This window comes from Sturnus vulgaris, chromosome 8 (assembly GCF_052056855.1).
Source record: "Sturnus vulgaris isolate bStuVul1 chromosome 8, bStuVul1.hap1, whole genome shotgun sequence".
NCBI lineage: Eukaryota > Metazoa > Chordata > Aves > Passeriformes > Sturnidae > Sturnus > Sturnus vulgaris.
Window position 1 is genome coordinate 32744823 of NC_142250.1, and position 18987 is coordinate 32763809.

The 18987-nt window shown below is 41.7% G+C and overlaps 1 protein-coding gene and 1 non-coding gene across 2 annotated transcripts in view; both read right to left on the bottom strand.

The window, feature by feature from the left end:
- EIF3A (eukaryotic translation initiation factor 3 subunit A) overlaps positions 1 to 17071 on the bottom strand; it is a 28870-nt gene extending 11799 nt beyond the window's left edge. The window contains exons 1-14 of the mRNA XM_014886806.2: positions 16923 to 17071; positions 13096 to 13286; positions 12755 to 12891; positions 10753 to 10916; positions 9506 to 9705; positions 8808 to 9016; positions 8139 to 8310; positions 7082 to 7186; positions 6223 to 6321; positions 5396 to 5512; positions 4805 to 4990; positions 2389 to 2736; positions 2038 to 2142; positions 175 to 288 (exon numbers count right to left, since the gene is read on the bottom strand). Of these exons, the coding sequence (XP_014742292.2) occupies positions 175 to 288; positions 2038 to 2142; positions 2389 to 2736; positions 4805 to 4990; positions 5396 to 5512; positions 6223 to 6321; positions 7082 to 7186; positions 8139 to 8310; positions 8808 to 9016; positions 9506 to 9705; positions 10753 to 10916; positions 12755 to 12891; positions 13096 to 13286; positions 16923 to 16971 (2196 nt within the window). The 5' untranslated portion in view covers positions 16972 to 17071. The remainder of the gene's footprint in view (positions 1 to 174; positions 289 to 2037; positions 2143 to 2388; positions 2737 to 4804; positions 4991 to 5395; positions 5513 to 6222; positions 6322 to 7081; positions 7187 to 8138; positions 8311 to 8807; positions 9017 to 9505; positions 9706 to 10752; positions 10917 to 12754; positions 12892 to 13095; positions 13287 to 16922) is intronic.
- LOC148223052 (small nucleolar RNA SNORA19) lies at positions 5716 to 5848 on the bottom strand. Its single transcript, XR_015805240.1, has one exon. It is a non-coding gene; the product is annotated as a small nucleolar RNA SNORA19 (small nucleolar RNA).
- Positions 17072 to 18987: the final 1916 nt, after the last annotated feature.

The following is an 18987-nucleotide window of genomic DNA, read 5'->3' on the forward strand; positions in this document are numbered from 1 at the left end:
AGCAAAGACAGATGAAATTCCTGTCCACTGAAACAGTGAAATCACAAAACTAACATTTCAATCTTTCTTTCTTTTTTTGGAAAGAGCTGGAGAAAAAAAAACCCAAACAATGCAAAACACACTATTTTTCATGTATTGCTAATGCACTTCATCAACTGAACAAAAAATTCTTACCCTTTCTTCTTCCTGTTGCTCCCACAGCTCCATATCATGCACTCTTTGCTCCTCATAGGCAGTCTTTATTAAAGGAATTTCCTCCAAGCGCTTCGCTCTTTCAAAGTAGTCAATCTGAGTGAAGATAACACATCTTTAGTGTGACATAATGCACACAAAATGCACCCTGATTTCCGGAGACTTCTCCAATATATCTGATATATTATGGCAAAATAGCAACAACCACACTGGACCATCTAAGGTCAACCTAACCAAGAACCTGCTTCTACCACTGGTAACTAAGTGCATTCCCAGGCAAGGGTGCAGGAAAGGAGATGCACACACTACAATGCTCACTCACCATCAAACATTTTCAGCTCCCAGCATTTTCTGTGTTGGAAGCATATTTTAAACATCAGTGGATTTCCTCTCTTGTCCTTCTGAACTCAAAGCTTTTCGTATACAGCAATGGACTTTGGAAAGAACTCCTGCGTGTCTGTGGCTCACAGCATGAAGATCCAATTTCTACCTACAAGCAGCTCTGAACACGGCTCCTGCTGGCTTCATTTGATGCTTCTCAGTCCACTACTCCTTGCAGGTAGTGCAAGGACAACTGCCCCCACCATCAGCTCTTACAACAGGTACACTCTTAGAGACTGGCACCACATCCTCTCTCTAGACATCTGTAAGAGGGGCACTATTTTACAAAGACATTTCTCCCACAGAAGCCAATCTGCATCACTGATGATTCTTGTTGGCCTCCTGTCAAACTTCCACTTCAGCCACATCCTTATAGACATAAAGAGATCAGAACTGCAGACAGTGCTCAAAATGCAGAAGAACAAAGTTCTCACTGTTGGCAAAGAATGCTAAATTTGAGCCCATCATTTCATATGCAAAGCCAAAGACTGAGGGATTTCTTTTCCCCACTTTCCGTATATGAAGTTTTTAAACCTATCTAACCAGAACATAATTCAAAACCTTTCTTTTGTCACACTACTAAGTTAGGGTTTTTTGTGAAGAACTTTATAAAAAGCTTTTTTATGAAATCCAACTTAGTTACACTCATCAGATCAGCCTTAGTCATATGTTTGCTTTGACAGCTTCAGAGAACTCTAAGAGGAAGCTCTTGCTAAAATTATAGAAGCTGTGCTGACTTTTCCAGGAAGATCATATTCACTCAGGTGACTACTAATTCCACTGTTACTTTATTTTCTGCTCCTCTGTCCAGTATAAACAACAGCTTTACAGGTGTGCAGTGTCAAAGATCCTCACTGGAACCTTTTTAACTAACCTGCCATTTTCTACTTGCCATTTTTCTTCAAACCAGTTTTAAGTGACCCAAGTCACCAGCTGTACCATAGAACCCCTGCTTCATTCCTGAATATAGCAGAAAGTCCTGGCTGAGTTTCATCTTGCCCAGGTCATGTGTTTCTATTTATTATGACACATTTCTCATACTTTTATAGCTATCCACGTTTGAGACAGATCCTTTTCTGCCATCTAGAAGGGCTCGAGCAGTGGAGTTTCCTCTCTTTCAGTGAAGACTAACACTGTTAATTAATTTCGCTTCTCCATAATGGTCTCTCCTTTTCTGAACATTTAATCTGTTCTGAACATTTTTTAATTACAAGTCTTCCCAACTAAGACTCAGTTCACTTCCAGCTTAAGAGTCCTTTTTCAAATCAACTCCATTAATTAGAACAGATTTTTGCACTGAAACCAGAGACACAATTGGTATATAACACATTTGCCTTTCTTTTGTTTCAAACAGTGACATTTCCAACACCAGTATTATGTACGTGTGCATGCACATATATGTATCAACACTGATCACAGTCACTAAAAACATGTATGGACATTTTTACCCTTCCTACTTTGTACCTTTTTCTCTTGATTCTTCAGTCGTTCCTGAAGTTCTTTCTTTTCTTTTTCCAGCTGCTCCACTTGTTTAGCCATAATAAAGTCAGGATCCAATTCTTCAAGATCCTACAACCAAGTAAAGTTATCAACATAAAAAGAAGAAAATACTTCCACAAAAGGTGGTCTTTATTCCCCCAGGTAATAAAGGTCCCATCCAAACCTAGAACTAAAGTTTACTTGCATTGTCTCATTTTTAAGAGAGACTGTTTGTAAGACCAGTTGCAGTACAAACCCATGAAATTCAGGTAGCCCAGCAATGTAACACTGAAAGCACAACAAAATAACTCCCTACTGCAACAATAAATCTCCTACCTCAATATCAATATCTTTAAATGCTTTGGCTCCCAGTTCAGTCTTCTTAATCTGCTCCAAGCGCTCCCGAACAGTTTTCTTTTTGATCTGCTCATGCTCCTGCAGGATCCGCTCCTTCTCCCTCTCCTTTGCCTCCTGGCGCAGCCTCTCTTCCTCAGCTTTCCGCACTTTTTGCAGTTCTGCTTCCCGCTGCTCCAGCTCTTCCTTTTCACGCTGGATGTTCAAACTCTCCAGGCGCTCCTTCCTCTCCTCTATGGTTTGGCGGCGGGCAAGGATACGCTGATGCTCTTTCCTGGAATTTTTTAGGAAGGCGGTGACTGCCAGCTGATGTTGCTCTTCCTTCTCTTGCTGGATTTAAATTAAGAATAAGACAATGATGTAAACATCAAAAAGGCAATAAGCAAAGCAAATGCTTCTCAAGGAAAAGGCAGTTAATTCTATTCTCCAAACTTCCAACTATATAGCTGTAGTGGCAAATCTAATCACTCATCCAAGTGGCATCTCAGGCAGCACCAACTGCCCAGAATCATGTGCATGTGGACAAAGTTGTCAGTTTGACATTTTTCTGTCCAAAAATATTGTACATCCAGATGTTATTGATATTGAAATCTTTAACTGCAATGGGTGTGTGGGCCAATCTTGTTTGTATGTGTTTGCAAGCATATCACCACATGTACTGCATTTCACCAAAGCTACTTTGCTTTTTCAAAGTTTTTTATTTTGCAAACACACTAATAGAGAAAAAAGCATCCTAATTGACATAGGACAGTATTTGTGAGATGATTAAAAAGTAAGTCAAGAATTTAAACATTGTATTTAAAACAATTTTCATTACTTTATAAAATACACTAGGCTTCTAGACACTAGAACAGACTGTTCTTTAGGCAGCCTTCCCACCCCCAGCACTCCCCAGAACAGCTCCACAGTTCTTTGTGGACATTCATGCTGTATCCATGAGGAGGTGTCACCGTCCCAGCTCAGGGAGCTGCCCATTGCCATGAGTCCAGCCAAACACTGCAGCCCAAATCAGCTCCCCACACTCCCCCAGCCATGCTACTCCTGAAATGTGAGCACCCCCAGGGAATATTTTTAGTAACCTGTCACTTCTAGGGCATTCAGCAAAAACATTGAAACGTCCATACTTTGCTGCAGATCTGCACACATTTAAAGCTAAATGGAGGCGCCAGAAACACAAAAGTAAAAATCTTTAGACAAATTTAATGAAATTGTGAATTGCTAGAAATGTGACAAATTAAAAGCTTTTAAGCACTTGACAAAAGTGGAAAGTTTTGACCTGAATAGTGAAGGAAAAAAAGGGTATCAACTTGTTCTGTAGCTTCTCTAGTCACACAGATTGATATTAACCTTGACACTGCTCTCCAATTTTACAAGTCTAACGACCACTAATGAGTTAAATGAGGAGGATTTATGTCTTATTCAGTTACTAACACATCAAGGACAAGACTAACTGCCATTTCTATCCACGAATGCATAGTTAAAGCCTGTTTTTTCTTTCAAAATTACAATCTAATACCAATCACTAATCAAATCTTTCTAAGGGAAAACCTATATAGAAATATTTTTATCTTAAACAATATAAAACCACTAATATATGTTCAAGCTAACATAACGAAGTGAGCATTGAGTGTCATGATACAGTTCTACTTTCTGCATTTAGATTTTAAGAATATTACTTAGTATTTCAATCTGCAGAGAATCCTACATGGACATGTTGGTATCAGCCTTTTTTCCCTATGGAACAAATATCTTATATGTTAGCTATGAAACCTTTCATAAATCTAAAAACAAATGAAAAAATTATCACTGCTCTAATAAAGAAGTGAAGGTTTAACTTGCCACAGGAAAAGCATGCTGGAAATCTGAGACTGATTTATACCCTGCTGCTACAGAGCTCTGGAAAACCTGAAATGTGAGTCTGACCTTGAAGCCAAGAGCCCCAGGGAGGAGGAAAGGAAGTGACAAAGACAGGTCAGTTCTTGAGCTGTGGGATGTTTTGTTCTATAAAACTACATTCCAGGTTTTTCACAACAGCAGTTTCTCCAGGAAGAATAAATGAAGCTTGGATTTTCAAAAATGCATGCAAAACTTCAAACAAATCCTAGTTCTGCAGGCTGCTCATGTGTGGGAAAGTTATTGTTTGTTATATCCTAAACCTGTCGTTTTCAAGACTGGAAACAAGTTTAAAACTCAGGCCTCTTGTGCACATTTTGACATACTTTAGTTATGACCAGAAACTAACTAGCTGAGGGCTTTTAAGAATGACTTCTTTACAAGCACAAAAAACTGACTACTAAGCTGAAAAAAAAAGAAAGTAAAATGTACATCTAATCTGAGAAAACACATTCATTAAAATATAAGCTTTGTCAACATTCTCTTAAGACTTTAAATGACTTACCATTAAGTGAGGAGGCTTAATGACTGCAAGAGCCTTAGCCAGAGCTGAGGACATGGCAGTCAGTTGGTTTCTGATCTGCTCAGAAGGCATGCTCTGCAGCTGAGGGCCCAGTGGAGCATCCTCTCTAGTACAGTAATTCAAATCTGAACCAAAACTCAGTGTCCGGGTTGTGTGATCAAGGCGAACCTTTGCAAAAACAGAAAAAAAGGAAGAAAAAGGAGGGTATTTTTTACTGAACAATTTCTCTGTTGCTCTGCCTATGACCGCCATGAGTCAAGAGAGGCTCTAAGAAGAAATTACTTGAAAAAAATTCTGCTATACCACTCCCTGAGAAATACCAAATTAGTGGGAGAAAAATAGCACTGTCAATGAAGGTTTATCTTACTTCTATAGTTTAGAAAAAAAACGAACACAAACAACAACAACAGCAACAAAATCACTGGAAGAGGCTGAACTTTCAATGATTCAATGAAATGAGCCCTGAAATCTTTCTTGCCTCTTCCCCCACATTATCAGCCAGTTCCTTTTCATCACATGCAACACACATGAACCCAGACATCACTTCTCACCAGGTCTTTGTACAGCACTCACCTGTAAGTCACAGTGCCTGGCTGCATCCACAATACAACGCTCCAGCTGGAAAGCATCCACAAAAGGAACCAGGGTACACAGACGAGCAAACTCAATGCTTTGATAAATCTGGGCCACCTGAATGAGAACAGACACATTACCTGTTTTTTCTTAATAAAAAGAAATCAGAAGTAGAAGTTGCTGTACGGGCCTTAAAGTTAACTCTCTAATTTGTTAAACAGTCAACAAATGAATGTATACATACTAATGCAGTTGCAAACACTATTTGAGGATTTTATTTCTGTACTGTATTCAGATTAAACCTCATTCCTGAATGGATGTTTTGTATGAAGGAGACTGGCAGCAGTAACTACATCCAGCTATGCTGCTAATTAGCCTTCAACTATTTCTTTAGCACACCAGAAATAACACTGCTCATCACTGGTAACGAAAGCAGGTCAATGAAATGTGCATTTCATTAAAAACTTAGACAAAATTAAAAAAAAAAAAAAAAAAAAAAAAAGAAAAAACCCAAAGTGAAATACTCCCCTCCCCGATCTCACTCCAAAGAGAAGTTTTAAGAAACTTGGTACATAATGAAGAAAGTCTAGAAAAGAGATTACACCACTGTACCCCACTAACAAGTATAGCTACTATAGCTGTATTTAAATGATGCACAAACTGAAGATATGGGTTATATATCAGAAAAATGTATTTGCAAATCAAACAGTCTTCTATATTTCATAGAAGGAAAAATTACTTCAGCATTAAAGATTCCAACTTAATGTTCCTCCAAAGTACATTCTAACTTATGCATACTTAGGAACATACATTATCCTTACTCATACCTGCTGCAGAAGGCGAAGGATGGTGTTGTTCTGCAGGTGAGGAATGTACAGCTGCAGTTCAGGTTCCTTTTCAGCTTGGTCCTTCACCCAGTTTAGAACCTATCAAAAGTCTGAAAAGTTACTCTATCTGCATTGACCTGTACAAACTTCACCATTAAAGTAACGTTTCTGGTTTACAGCTCTTAAAACAAGAGTACTGTTTTACTGAAATGCATCCTTTGATCAGAACACTTACAGTTACAAAGGAGAGCTGACAGTTTTTGTGTGAAGGCGACTGACAGTACTGGCAACATTTACCATACTGCTAATTTACCTTCAAGTTCTTTTTAGCACCTCAATTATCTTTGTTCCCACTATCAAAGAAAAAGAACATGATGTGCTTCAACTGCAGAATTTACACTAACCTAATCAACAGCTCTCACATTATTCTACCTCCCAACACTCTAACCTTTTAATAGTAAAACCAGTCATTGGTTCATCTTTCCACTTGGCACACAACCCATTTGCCAGCATATGCCCATGTGTGCACACTGTCTTATTTTGCACCTTTAAACAAAATTAACTCAGTATCATCTCCACCAACAAAACCGTCTGATACGTTCCCAAAACTCTGCACCTTTATGGAACCCTCTGAATAGCATCCAAAAGACCTGAGTGAATTTTCATTCTATTTCAATAAGCTGGCTTACTCTATCACATGCCATTCACATGTCATGGTGATGGAACTTCACAAATCAAGGCTACTACTGAAAAATCTGGCAAGAGAAAAAGCTAGTTGATATTTACCACAAATCAATATTGAAATAACAGACATTAGTCAAGACCAACTACTACACACATAGAGCTACAAAAAACTTACCTTGCTGACACGGGCACTCAACTTGAGCGGGTGAAAGTCTACTTCAAGCCAATTGTAAAGTTCTTTCACTTCTGGGACAACATATTGCACTACATTGAACCTGACCTACAGTCAACAAAAAAAAATCCAAAGATCTCAACATAAATACAGGATTAACCAATAGTCAATGCTTTAGGAATTTCATATTCAACAAGTGAAACAGGCAACACATGTCGTTTTTACTACAGAAGACTATGTATTTTTCATTACATTCTTAAATGCAGTGACAGTAATTCTACACAACATCACTTAAATATAGCTAAAAATGGAAAAGTAGACAAAAAACAAACAAGTTAAACAGACTAGAGTACCATACTCAGCCATTACTAAGACACAAGCCTACTATGCAAACACAGGCCCACATCCAAACTAAAACCACACAGCTCCGCTCATGATTAAATTTCTGAAGCCTTAAATTGTGGGTTTGAGGCAGATTGGAGAGGTGGTGCAAGAAAAATTAATTCAAATTGTAAAATGAGCTTTGAACCTGAATTTTAGATATGAGTGCAAATGACTGCAAAAACACCCATTATTTAATGTCTTATTTGTTTACAAGCATTTGGGAAGGTCTGAGGGTAGCTAAATCTAACATCCTTTCAAATTAAAGCCACGGAAGTTTTCATAATCACTTAGATCCATATGGTCCAACATTTGACATCTGGCCTGTGCTTATCCAAAATACATTTAAAACAGAAAAATAAGCACTTGGTTCAGTTAATTACATACTTCATAGTCAGAAAAAAAACCCCCCAAAGTTCTAGATCACAACATGTTTTAGACCCCCTCAGTGTTTCAAATCAATATTTATTGCTTGGGTGACATAAAAGACTACATTGAATTGCACACAAGCATTCATTACACTGCCATTTCCAAACAGCCCTTGTGAATCTGCAATTAAGTCCCAATTAACCACACAGCTGTTTTAGCTTTAAAATGGCTGTCCCACAGCTAAGCACAGTGCTCTGGAAGGAGCAGGACTCAGGCTTAGGAAGCTGCTCACCTGCACCCCAGCACCTACCATGTCATTGATGAGGCTGGCCCGTGTAGGGGGGGCCTGCAGCCCCAGCAGGGTGGCCAGGCGCCGCTGCTTCTCCACGATGATTCCATCCATATCCAGGAGACGAGCAATATCAGTTCTCTCTGGAGTTATTGGAATGGACAGGGTGGCCAAAAGGACTCGAGTGGACATCCTGGTGACAAAGCAGAAGTGCAAGAGATGAACTGCTAGAGAACACTTACTCATTCCTGTACATCTATGTGCCAGTTCAAGAGAGGAACAAGTTTGCATCCACGATGCAAAACTGTGTGAAAAAAAACAGCAATAACAGAGGAGACATCAACTACACCATGAGAGGAAACCACGAAATCTTGTGAAGAAAATACCACCACTCAGAAGAGAAAAAGAAAACAAACCCCCAGATATTTATTGACTCTCATATTTTCTCAGTCAGTAAAGAGGAGGAAGCTTAACTAAGGTGATGTTAATGTTCACAATACTTACACTGCAGATTTGTAAAACATCTTCCTTGCTCTAGATTTCTTTTGAGGCAATTTGTATTGGCCAATTTAGACAGAGCTGCTCATAGTCATACATGTCATCTGCTTCCTTTGGGGTACAATTTAGTTTATTTTTGAACCGAAGGGGTCAAAAACAGATTCTAAGATCACAGCAAGTATCTTTCCCCACCTCTGCATCTCCTCTTGTGTGAGATTCTTTCGCATTTCTCTTGATAAGTGATAAAGGCGGTGAAGGGTGGATGCGTGAAAAAGAGCATTTCCTGATTTCCAGAAGACAGTTGAAACTTTGTGATAGTAATTTGCCATCAGCTGCGGTTTGGGTGGCTTCTTAGACAGTGCAAATAGTCCATGAATATCTTCCACTGCTTTGAAAGCTTCCTAAAAAAACCCAAAACAACCAAATACACTACTGTTAGGAAGTTTTTGCAACATCTCAAAAAAAGGAAAGATATAAAGGTATTAAAGGTTGTAAGACTATAAAACATTTAACACTACTGAAAGCTGTGATCTTCAGTTTTGTCAGCTACATGCAATGAAATACTTCTTTCCTAATAAATTATTATTTATACTACATTAACCATCTGCTTAGAATTTGGTATTGTTAAAAACTTGTTTCATTCAGATTTTCAAACTACAAACAAAGGCAGGAAAAGAAAAAAGCCAAACAAAAAATCTCCAAAAGTTCTACCAGCAAAGCTTGGTTTGAAACACTGTGCAGGAACACCAGCTTAAGCATTCAATAGTCTCGATATTAAAACTTTATTCTTTAACTCTTATCCTTTCTTCACCTTGCTGCATGTACCATGAGACATGAACAGGTCCTGGAAAGGCTGCATAGCAAGCGTGATGGGCAGCCCTGCTGCATACCTGCCACAGCTCCATGCTGATAGCACTGTCCAGCTGCACCAGCCTGGTCTCCAGGTGCATGGACTGGCTGTCGGGGTTGTTGAGGTTGATGGCTGTGCTTTGGTTGTGGTGCCGCTGGATCTGCCCCAGGTGCATCCGCAGGTTATCGCAGAGCTTGCGGAACTCCGCTTTCCGCGTGTACTGCAGGCAGAACTTGAAAGCTGCAAAAAGGAATAATGTAAATTTAAAATGTTCACTAATGGTCACTTCGTGGTAGTTCTAAATGGGATTCGAATATGTAAATCAGTACACTTAAAGAATTTTCATTTGCAGTCAAAAGACATCTCAAACATGGTACAATCTGTCACACATAAGTGACAATGCAGAGCATTTTCATCTTGACCTCAGAAGACAAAGATGTTTCTATATAATAAAGCTTAAAGAGCAAAGGGAATACTTTAAGTCTCTTTAAAAATGTTCTAATTTATGCAGTGATTTCAGCTTTTAGTTTGAACGAAGAGCACACAGAATCCTGCGAATGTCATGAATTCGGGTTTTGGCTTTGTAAAACGTGGGGAAAAAATTCTCAAGTCATCTAATTATGGTAAAGTCAAACGAAGCTTCCAAATGACTGGAAAATGACACAGACAAAAACTCTGTCATTAATCCCATAGTTCTCAAAAACCAGTCCTTGTTCTGGCTTCTGGAGATAAGCACAATACAGCACAACATAAGTGCAGGAAAGAGGCCAGGAAGAGGGGATGGACTGTAGAGGGGGATCAAGACCACCCAAAACCCTGGAAGTCCTCCACCCCATTTCTAGAAAGGTCCAGAAGAACAGACTGAGCATGAGAACTGATTTGCCTAACAAGTGAGAAATTTATCTATAAAAACGTGAAGTCCAGGTGTGTGTACACCCCAGTACCTTGAACACTGATCAGCTGAATCAACACTGGAGTGAGGACTGGTGATTTCTCTCTTTTTCCCTCCCATTATTTCTCTCTAATCCTCTCTTTAATTCAACCCTCTCTTCTTCCACCCTATCCCTTTATCCAAAACTCACTACCATGTGCTTATACTGGGAGGTCAGGGACTAACATACCAATTTTCATGTCATTTACTACTAAAACTTTGTAAGCTTTTGAGGACTCTCTGATTCTTGTTGTTCCTTTTTACCATAAGCATCTACAAATCTTGGATGTTCCCCTCCCCTAAAGAGGGGAGGACATCACATCATTATAGTTCAAGTTTCCATCTTTTACACCTACCTTGCTGTGCAATGTCATGGTACAGGCGTTCTACTCGAGAATTATTTCGGAGAAGATCCAAACACTGTCTATAGGATTCCCACAGAAATTTAACCCAGGGTGTCAAAAGCAGGCGGTCAGTACGATCCTGAGTGTCTTCTCCACTTACAGCGCTCAAAAGAACACTTCAGTCAGAGCAGCAGGGTAAGGAAAGAGAAAAAAGAGAAGTGGTTTATTCCCTACAATTCTCATCAATTTTTCTTACCAGGTTTTAAGATGAGACTGGACAAATCTGAACAGCTAATTGCTGCTGAATGGTCTGTTGCTTATATTCAAACTGGTCCCTCAGACTGCTCCCTTTTCCTTTAAAGGATGTAGTTTATTTGAAACTTTTAAGTTTCAAACTTTGGCCTCTGCATATATGACTGACTACAAGCTCCAGAGGTAAGACATCAGAAACTTGTATCCTTCAAAGGAAACTAACTCCAGGATTTTCCCCTTCCCTTTCCCAGCAGGGAGCTGTGTCTTGTACCTCTGCTAGAGTCAAGTATCAGTGTCAATGCAGACACTTTAGTACTTGCTGACACTTCCCTTTTAGTCACCAGCACCACTGGTGCCAGAGCTCACTTCATGCAGACATGTGACACAAACGCTTATGTTATGATCCACACACATCAGAAACCAGAATGCTCACATCAACATTTCAAATCCTTTACAAATTCTGACATGAAGAAGATGCTTAAATACGTCAGAAATGAGATCTGATAATCTTGCATTTAGAACTTTATTCCCTCATCACAGGAATATAAGACAGGGGAAAGCATTCCCAAGACACTGAGACCAATTCAGTGCTATGTCCCACATGATCCCTTTCTGCTGAACAATTCACTCAACACGTTAAACTCACAGAAAACAATCTTCACTAAGCTTCAATTTCTAAAATTCTTTTTGAGCTGTTTTTAATACAAAGTCTCAATTCTTGTAACTCTTTTTCTACTACACCATTTCCAGTTCTAGCTTGCATCTTTGTGTACTACATACACTATTAAACACGTCACCAGTGCTTTCTCTAACAGATCAAGAGGTGAATCCAGCAAAAAATGCTTGAGAAGTCAGAAAATAGGACCTAAAAAACACTAAGGAAACTGTGCTTGTTTAGACGACAAGTGTGATTGAAAAGATATATTCTCTCATCCTCTGTTATAGAAAGGAGAACAAGGAAAAGAGAGGTCAGTCAATCTTCACTGTTTAACTATTAGTGGATTCCTCTGTAACAATTTCAGGCACTAGAAATAACATGAATGGCACTCCCCCCGATTGAAGACACATCTGTCACCTTTTCCTTTTTGCAAGCAACTTCTACTAAAGAGTTTTGCTGTTAACATATAAATATGGAGCCTTCTACTCCAGGTCTTTATGAGTATTATTTGACTACTACAACTCTATTCCTACACAAGACAAATATTCAGTAATTTCTTCCAATTTTTTATCATTTCTATCACCATTCTACATTCTCATTGCCCATTTTATTCTCTCTTGAATGTACTTGTCATGCCCTTTATTCTATTATCTCATCACTTAACTAAGAAAGTATAAAGTAACATTTCCTTTTGTTTGTACATGCACAGTGTGGTCAGAAGAAATGGAGACTATCACATACAGGAATTACATTAGTCTGATATAATTAACAGCATTTCTACATCAACCAGTAATGAGCAGTTTACCATAATAAACTCTCCAATACCACTACAGATGCAGATCTGAGCAGACACAGTAAAGTGATGATCCAACTCCCAGAACTACTCCCACTGCACCTAGATTTTCTATTCTTTACAGCTTGCTTCCTTTATGCTTCTTTACTCAGACTTGGGATTTCATTCAATGTAAAATTCTTGTTTTTATCCCTTTAAAACCTCTAGAACACCACTAGTATTCAATCAAGTCTTTCACATTTATGTCTCAGCTTTGTAAATGAAAAGAAGGATACTTTCTGTGCATTGCTACATTTTAAAGACAGGCACACCTTTCTGGAGTCTGAATGTTATCCAAGTCTTCTATGTCCAGCACCATCTGCTGGGATTCTTCCTTAGCTGCTTCTGTTTTTTCTTCAGCTAATTTTAAATAGGCTCGAACAACATCCTCCAAAGATTTGATGTTAACCTACACCAAAGGCAAAAAAAATGAGAAGATGTTTCCACCCACAATAGGCAACAAATCTTTTAAAATGTAACTGCTACAAAGCCAAGAATATCTAAAGGAAGGATTAATCCCAATTCAGGACAACTTAGTTACCTTGAGATTTTATCAGCTAACAGATACCACGCTTGCTAGAAATAAGTACAATAAAAAATTCAAAAGCCATACCTGCTGGCAAATATTCTTGTACTGGTACAATCCTTCTTTTGCCAGGTGACTCTTGCGCAGATCCACGCAGAGCTCCAGGTACTTCAGCATAATTGGCTCGTGGATTTTCTGCCATGTTCGGTGTTTCTTACTTTTCATAACATCATAGAGAACATCAAGGGCAGGCTGCTTTTTGCCAACCTCAAGAAATTCTGAAAGAAAAATCTCAGTTAGCAAAAGACCTGGACACCAGAAGGTGCATGTTTTATGCTTAACACAGGAAATATTCAGAATTTATTCAACTCTACTCAGAGTGCATTGATGGTTTGATTTAGTTGGCCAGATCAAAAACGTTGGCAACTCAGTGCCAGTCGTTCAATGACATAACTGGAAAACAAACGCTGACCAGTCAATTTACATGGGAATTTCAGGATAGCAGAGACATCTCTCCATCCATCCACGCATGACTGAGCACTTCATATACATCAATGTGTATGAATGCACACATCCAGTTTTACCCATCCTGGTTTCATCAAGGACAAGGAATATCCACCAGGAGGCCTGTGAGTACAGCACCTACCAAGGACATTTAACAGGGTGCAACACATACCACAAATGTGACTGCAAGAGAAAGTCCTGCTCTCAGGTGAGGGAGTGAGGAAGGAAAAAAACTTCACTCAGCAAACTCGCTCATTTGTTGTTTTTAACTCCGGAGTGGTTTAGCACATCAGTTTACAGAAGTTACATCAAAAGTTGCTGCAGTTCAGTTGAAGGTTCAGACACTTTTTAAATCAGCCTTGCTGCTGAAACCAGTGCCCCATTTATTCATCCCTAAGCAGCTGCTGTTATTAACAGGAGCTCTCAGTATCACAGCAACTCCCACCTCTGATATCCCACATATTCTGCCTCACACAAAACACATCAAACTACCCCGTGGAAACACTGAGGAAGTGACCCACATATACACAGACCCTGCTCTTAAATGTACCCTGCACTGCAGAAGAGCAGGAGACATGAACACACAGAATGGGAAGCAAACAGGTTTAAAAGATAAGAGAGGTCAAGTACAGCTAGTGGGAAATGTGCCTATTCTTAAAGGCTGAGGGGTGGAGTCAGTACTACCCATGAAGCACTTTGGAAAGCACTCCATTCCGAAATAATGGCAGAAACTATTAAAGTAGGGGCCTGCTCCAGGGGCTTAGACATCAGAGCTTCCAAGTTTTGGAATCTCAGATTTGAAGTTAAACATGGCAAATGGCTTAGGTTGAAAGCAACAGAGTTGTTTTAATTTAAGGACCACAATAGCTCATATTCAGGGCTCAGTATATGTAAATAATGAGCTGGCAGAAGATGAGCAAGCTCCTTTCTAGAGAAAGCACTGTGATATAACTGAAGATAATCAAAGTTACGGTGAGGCAGTATTCAGCAGTATTTTACTCATCAAGCGAATTTTAATAAAGCTACCTACCCTCCATCCCATAATATACATTGCTATTCTATCTCAGAGCTGCTTTTGAGACAATTACTGTTCAGTTCTATGCTTCATTTACGAAAATAAACTTGAAAGACAAGTTTAATCCTGCAACAATGCCAGCACACTCCAACCACAGGTCTCAGTGGCCGATAACCAACTGGACAAAGCACAAAATTAATTTATGTTGCTTTGAAACTTTTAATTAACTCTGGCCAAGCAGGTTCTTACAAGTAAGCCAAATAATTAAGGTTAATTTAAGAGAGACTTCAGTAAAAGCACAAAATGAACCTGAAGAATCAAATACAGCACACAACACCATGCTTTGTAGTAGGAACTCTAAGTTATGGAAACTCAGATCTGTAACAAACAAACTGTAAAGCTGAGTCCACAAGTAGCCCTAAGAGTTACCTTCTACTAGCTTTGTTCTTTTATACTACTTAAAATGCTAACAGGTATCCAGAGTAGCAACTAAAGCTGAGTGGTCAAGAACCAGCTGATACACATAAACAATTCACCTACTGCTAACCCAAAATCCTGAATTAAAACTCAGTTTTCAATCTGAGAAAACATGTCATTACAAGAGGTGACAAAGATGTCATGTGCTTTACAGTATCTATAATAGCGAGCAAGCTTAGTATCTGCAACAATAAAACACCCCTTTAAGTTGCATTACATCCCTGAGTACAAAGCAATGCCAAACATTAACAATAGCTGAGGGTTGGCCTTGACCTACATTTATCAATTATAAAAACTTCTAATTTCTTACTTATCTGTATATACTTAAAATCTTTCATGCTCTTCATATTTCTGAACATCACCTCTGTATGTTGAAGTCACTGAGAACACGAAGTGCTCCTAATGCTCACTTGAGCCTTACATATAAAACACACACTGAAACACTGGAAACTGCACTTAATGTCCCCATTTCAAATGTCAGTTTAACATTAAACTGCTTCCTGCAACACACAATCTGCCTTAGGTGCAACTTTCCACCCTTTATTATGCTTGGCTGTGGTAAGCTTGAGACCCTGCAGTTTGTAACACTTGAGACTGCTTGTCATGTTTTCCATTCAGTCCACTGAAATTTAGGATTGCCAGCATCTGTCTGGAGAACACCCCCTTCCATTCCCACCCTTCAGTTCAGCTCGACTCCTTCACTTCAACACAATTTAGCAGACTTGCAGCAGTGCAAGAAACGTGAACTTAAGTACCAGGAAAGCATCAATAGCAATAGTGAGCGGTTTAAAGCCAATATTCCAGAAATGTCACTTGCGCACCAAGTACCACTTACTCTACCCAAGAATTTGCAAGTATAAATAAAGTTTATATATTATGGTACGTGCATCTTTTTCAGTGAAAGGACTGCTACAACACATCTTCATCCTTGAAAGCTGACTGAAGCTGATTTTATCTTTCATCTTTTTATCTTTGTGGGAAAGATTTTTACAATGAATTTTTTAATAAAAAGCTTGAGGACGTGCAGTATTCCCACATTTTCTTGTTAATATACTAAGTACTTGAATAATGCACAGTCCCCAGACCACACAGGCTTTTCTGCTGTCATTTCAAGACCCATATATCATCTGTAAGTTGTGGATGCCTTTAAGTGTCATCTTGCGATCAGCCCTGTGACAATGAAGGGTCTAAATGGTCTTGTTAAGGGCTTAAAATAGGATACTATAAAAAACAGAAGCGTCAAAGCCATATGTTTGGCCCGAAATGAGCCAGCCGATAAATATAACCAGTCCAGCTTTTATGTGGCAGTCAGCAAGCGACGGCCACAACGCTGAATTGTCTCCCTTGGCTGGTCTTCCAGGGGCAAACCAGTGTTATCAGCCTGTGCAGCACTGAGGGAGTTTTACCATTTGCGTTCTCACCGGAGTCATGTGAAGGACGGGACACAACACACGATGCCCAGAAGGGACAGAAGGGCCCGGGATCAGCCTGGGCTTTGAGATCACCCCGGCAGGGCAGCGCGGTCCGGCCCGCTCATGCCCAGCCCCGGCCACCCCGGCCCGCGGGATGAGGCCGTGCGGGCCGCGGCTCCCCCTTCGCCCGGAGGCGGCCGTGGGGCCCAGGGGAGCGGAAGGCGGGGCCCGCTCCCCGCGCTCGCCGGGCCTCCCTCCCTCCCCTCCGCCATGCGGCGCGGCCGCGCCGGCTCGGCCTGGCCTTTTCCCCGCGCCGCCGCCGCGCCGCCCGCTCCCTCCCGGGCCGGCGCTGCCGGGCGGCCTCCGCCCAGCGCCGGCGGATTCCGGGTGGGCTCTCTCGGGCGGGTCCGGCCGGGGGGGGTCCCGGGGCGGGCGCGGCCGGGAGCCGGAGAGCGGCGCGGGAGGCGACCCGGCACTGTGTGTGTGTGAGCGCGGCCCGCACTGACCGTTCGCCCGCTTCAGGGCGTTCTCGGGCCGCTGGAAGTACACCGGCATGATGGCGGCGGCGGCGACTCCTCACGGGGCGGCGGCGGCTCCTCGCTCCAGCCAGGCGGCACGCGCGGCCGGAAAGGGAGGGAGCGGCAGGGGAAGGGGAGGGAAAGGGGCCCGCGCGCGCACGGACGGCAGCGGCGGAACCGGAAACGCCGCACGGGCGCGCGCGAACCACCAGGCGGGACCGGGACCGGATCGATGGGGCATTGGGACCGGGATTGGGATCGGCACCGGATTGACAGGGCATTGGGATTGGGATCAGGACCGGATCGACGGGGCGTTGGAATCAGGACCAGGACCGGGACCGGGACCGGATCGTGGGGGAATCGCGGAAGAAGCGGGAGGGGGATTGGGACCGGGATCCTGAAGGGATCGTGAGATGGGGTCGTGGAGAGATCGGGGCCGTGAGGCGGATCGGGACAGGGAGGCGTTGGCGGGGCGAGCCCCACAAATCCCTTTGTCCGAATGAACCTTAAACCGGGGAGCACGGGGGAATTTTGCGGGGAAGGGGACGCTCGGGTGGCGCTGGGTGAGTCGCCTGTCTCGCACACTCTATTGTTAGTATTGTTCTTACTGTTCGTTTTCTTATCTCATTGATGCTTCTAGTAAATTGTTCTTAGCCCAACCCGTGATCTTTACCTTTTTATACCTCTAATTCTCCATCCTATCGCAGGGGGAGGTGAAGGGGGACGTGAGCGAGTGGTGCGTGGTCTGGGGTGCTTCAGTGGGAACACTAAATTGGGGAAATCTATCCCTAAACTGTGACAGATCTGTATTTCAGTATAGTCTGCATTAAGTACAGTCATCACTAAGGTATTTATAGTGCTGAACAAAAGCACTATAATTTTTTGTGTTCATAAAGTTAATTTAAAAGTCTGTCGGGTGACTGCCTGAGGTCAGGGTGGCCAGAGCCAGTGACTGTCCTTGCAGCCTTCTCATGGGGACTGCAGGAGTCCTGCCTGGTACTTATCGCTGGATTTGCTATTGGGCAGCCCACTCCATGTTTTTGGATCTCTGAAGCTCCTGAAAGCCTTCCAGGCTGGGATCAAGACGATTTTGTATCAGGAGCAGTTTTTATCGTCTGTCTGGTCATATCTATTCCTACCTGGTAGTTGAGTATATTTAATGTGTGTGCTTCATGACTTCATGAAAATCATATGGCAGGCTGCCCTTTAGTGTGTTGCCTAGCCAGGCTGGAACTCTCCCAGAACTTGACATGTTTTTTTAGCAGCTTCTGACGCTCTTCTAGTTATCCCAGTTATTTCAGAAGTTTTTTCTCTCCTAATCAGTGTCATGATATTCCTAGAATCACTTAAATTGGAAAAGACCCTTAAAATGAAGGAGTCCAATGCTCAGGTGCCACTGTTCATCTAAACTTGCAAATGAGATCTTTACATTCTCAATAAACTTGCTGATGCATGGAGTTACTCAGGAATAGTTGTTCCGCTTCCATGACTGTTCCTCACACCACTCAGTCCCCACTTGGGCACAAGCCAGCTTTGATCCATGCTGTATAGAAACAGGGATGTCTGTGTTTTGAGTTACTTAGGGTACCGCTCCTGGCTGGGATAGGAAGTGGTTGCCAGCAGGGCCACCCTCCTTTTGTGTAACATTTCACATGAACTGTGCCCCATGACTTAGAGAGGGCTGTGGAGATGATAATGGTACTGGAGCTGCTCTCTTGGGGAAAGGCTGAGGAAGCTGGGCCTGTTCAGCCTGGAGAAGAGACAACTGAGCAGGGATCTCATCCACGTCTGTCACAATCTGAAGGGAGGTGTCAGAGGATGGATCAGACTCTGCTCGGTGATGTCCAGCAATAGCGCAAGAGGCAACAGACAGAAACACACGGAATTCCACCTGAATATGAGGAAGAACTTCTGTATTGTGCAGTGATAAGGCTCTGGGACACTGCTCAGGGAGGGTCTGGAGTCCCTCACTGGAGATGTCCAAAAGCCGTCTGGACACGCTCCTAGTGCCGTGCTCTGGGACCTGTTTGAGCACAGCAGTGGCACCGGCTGA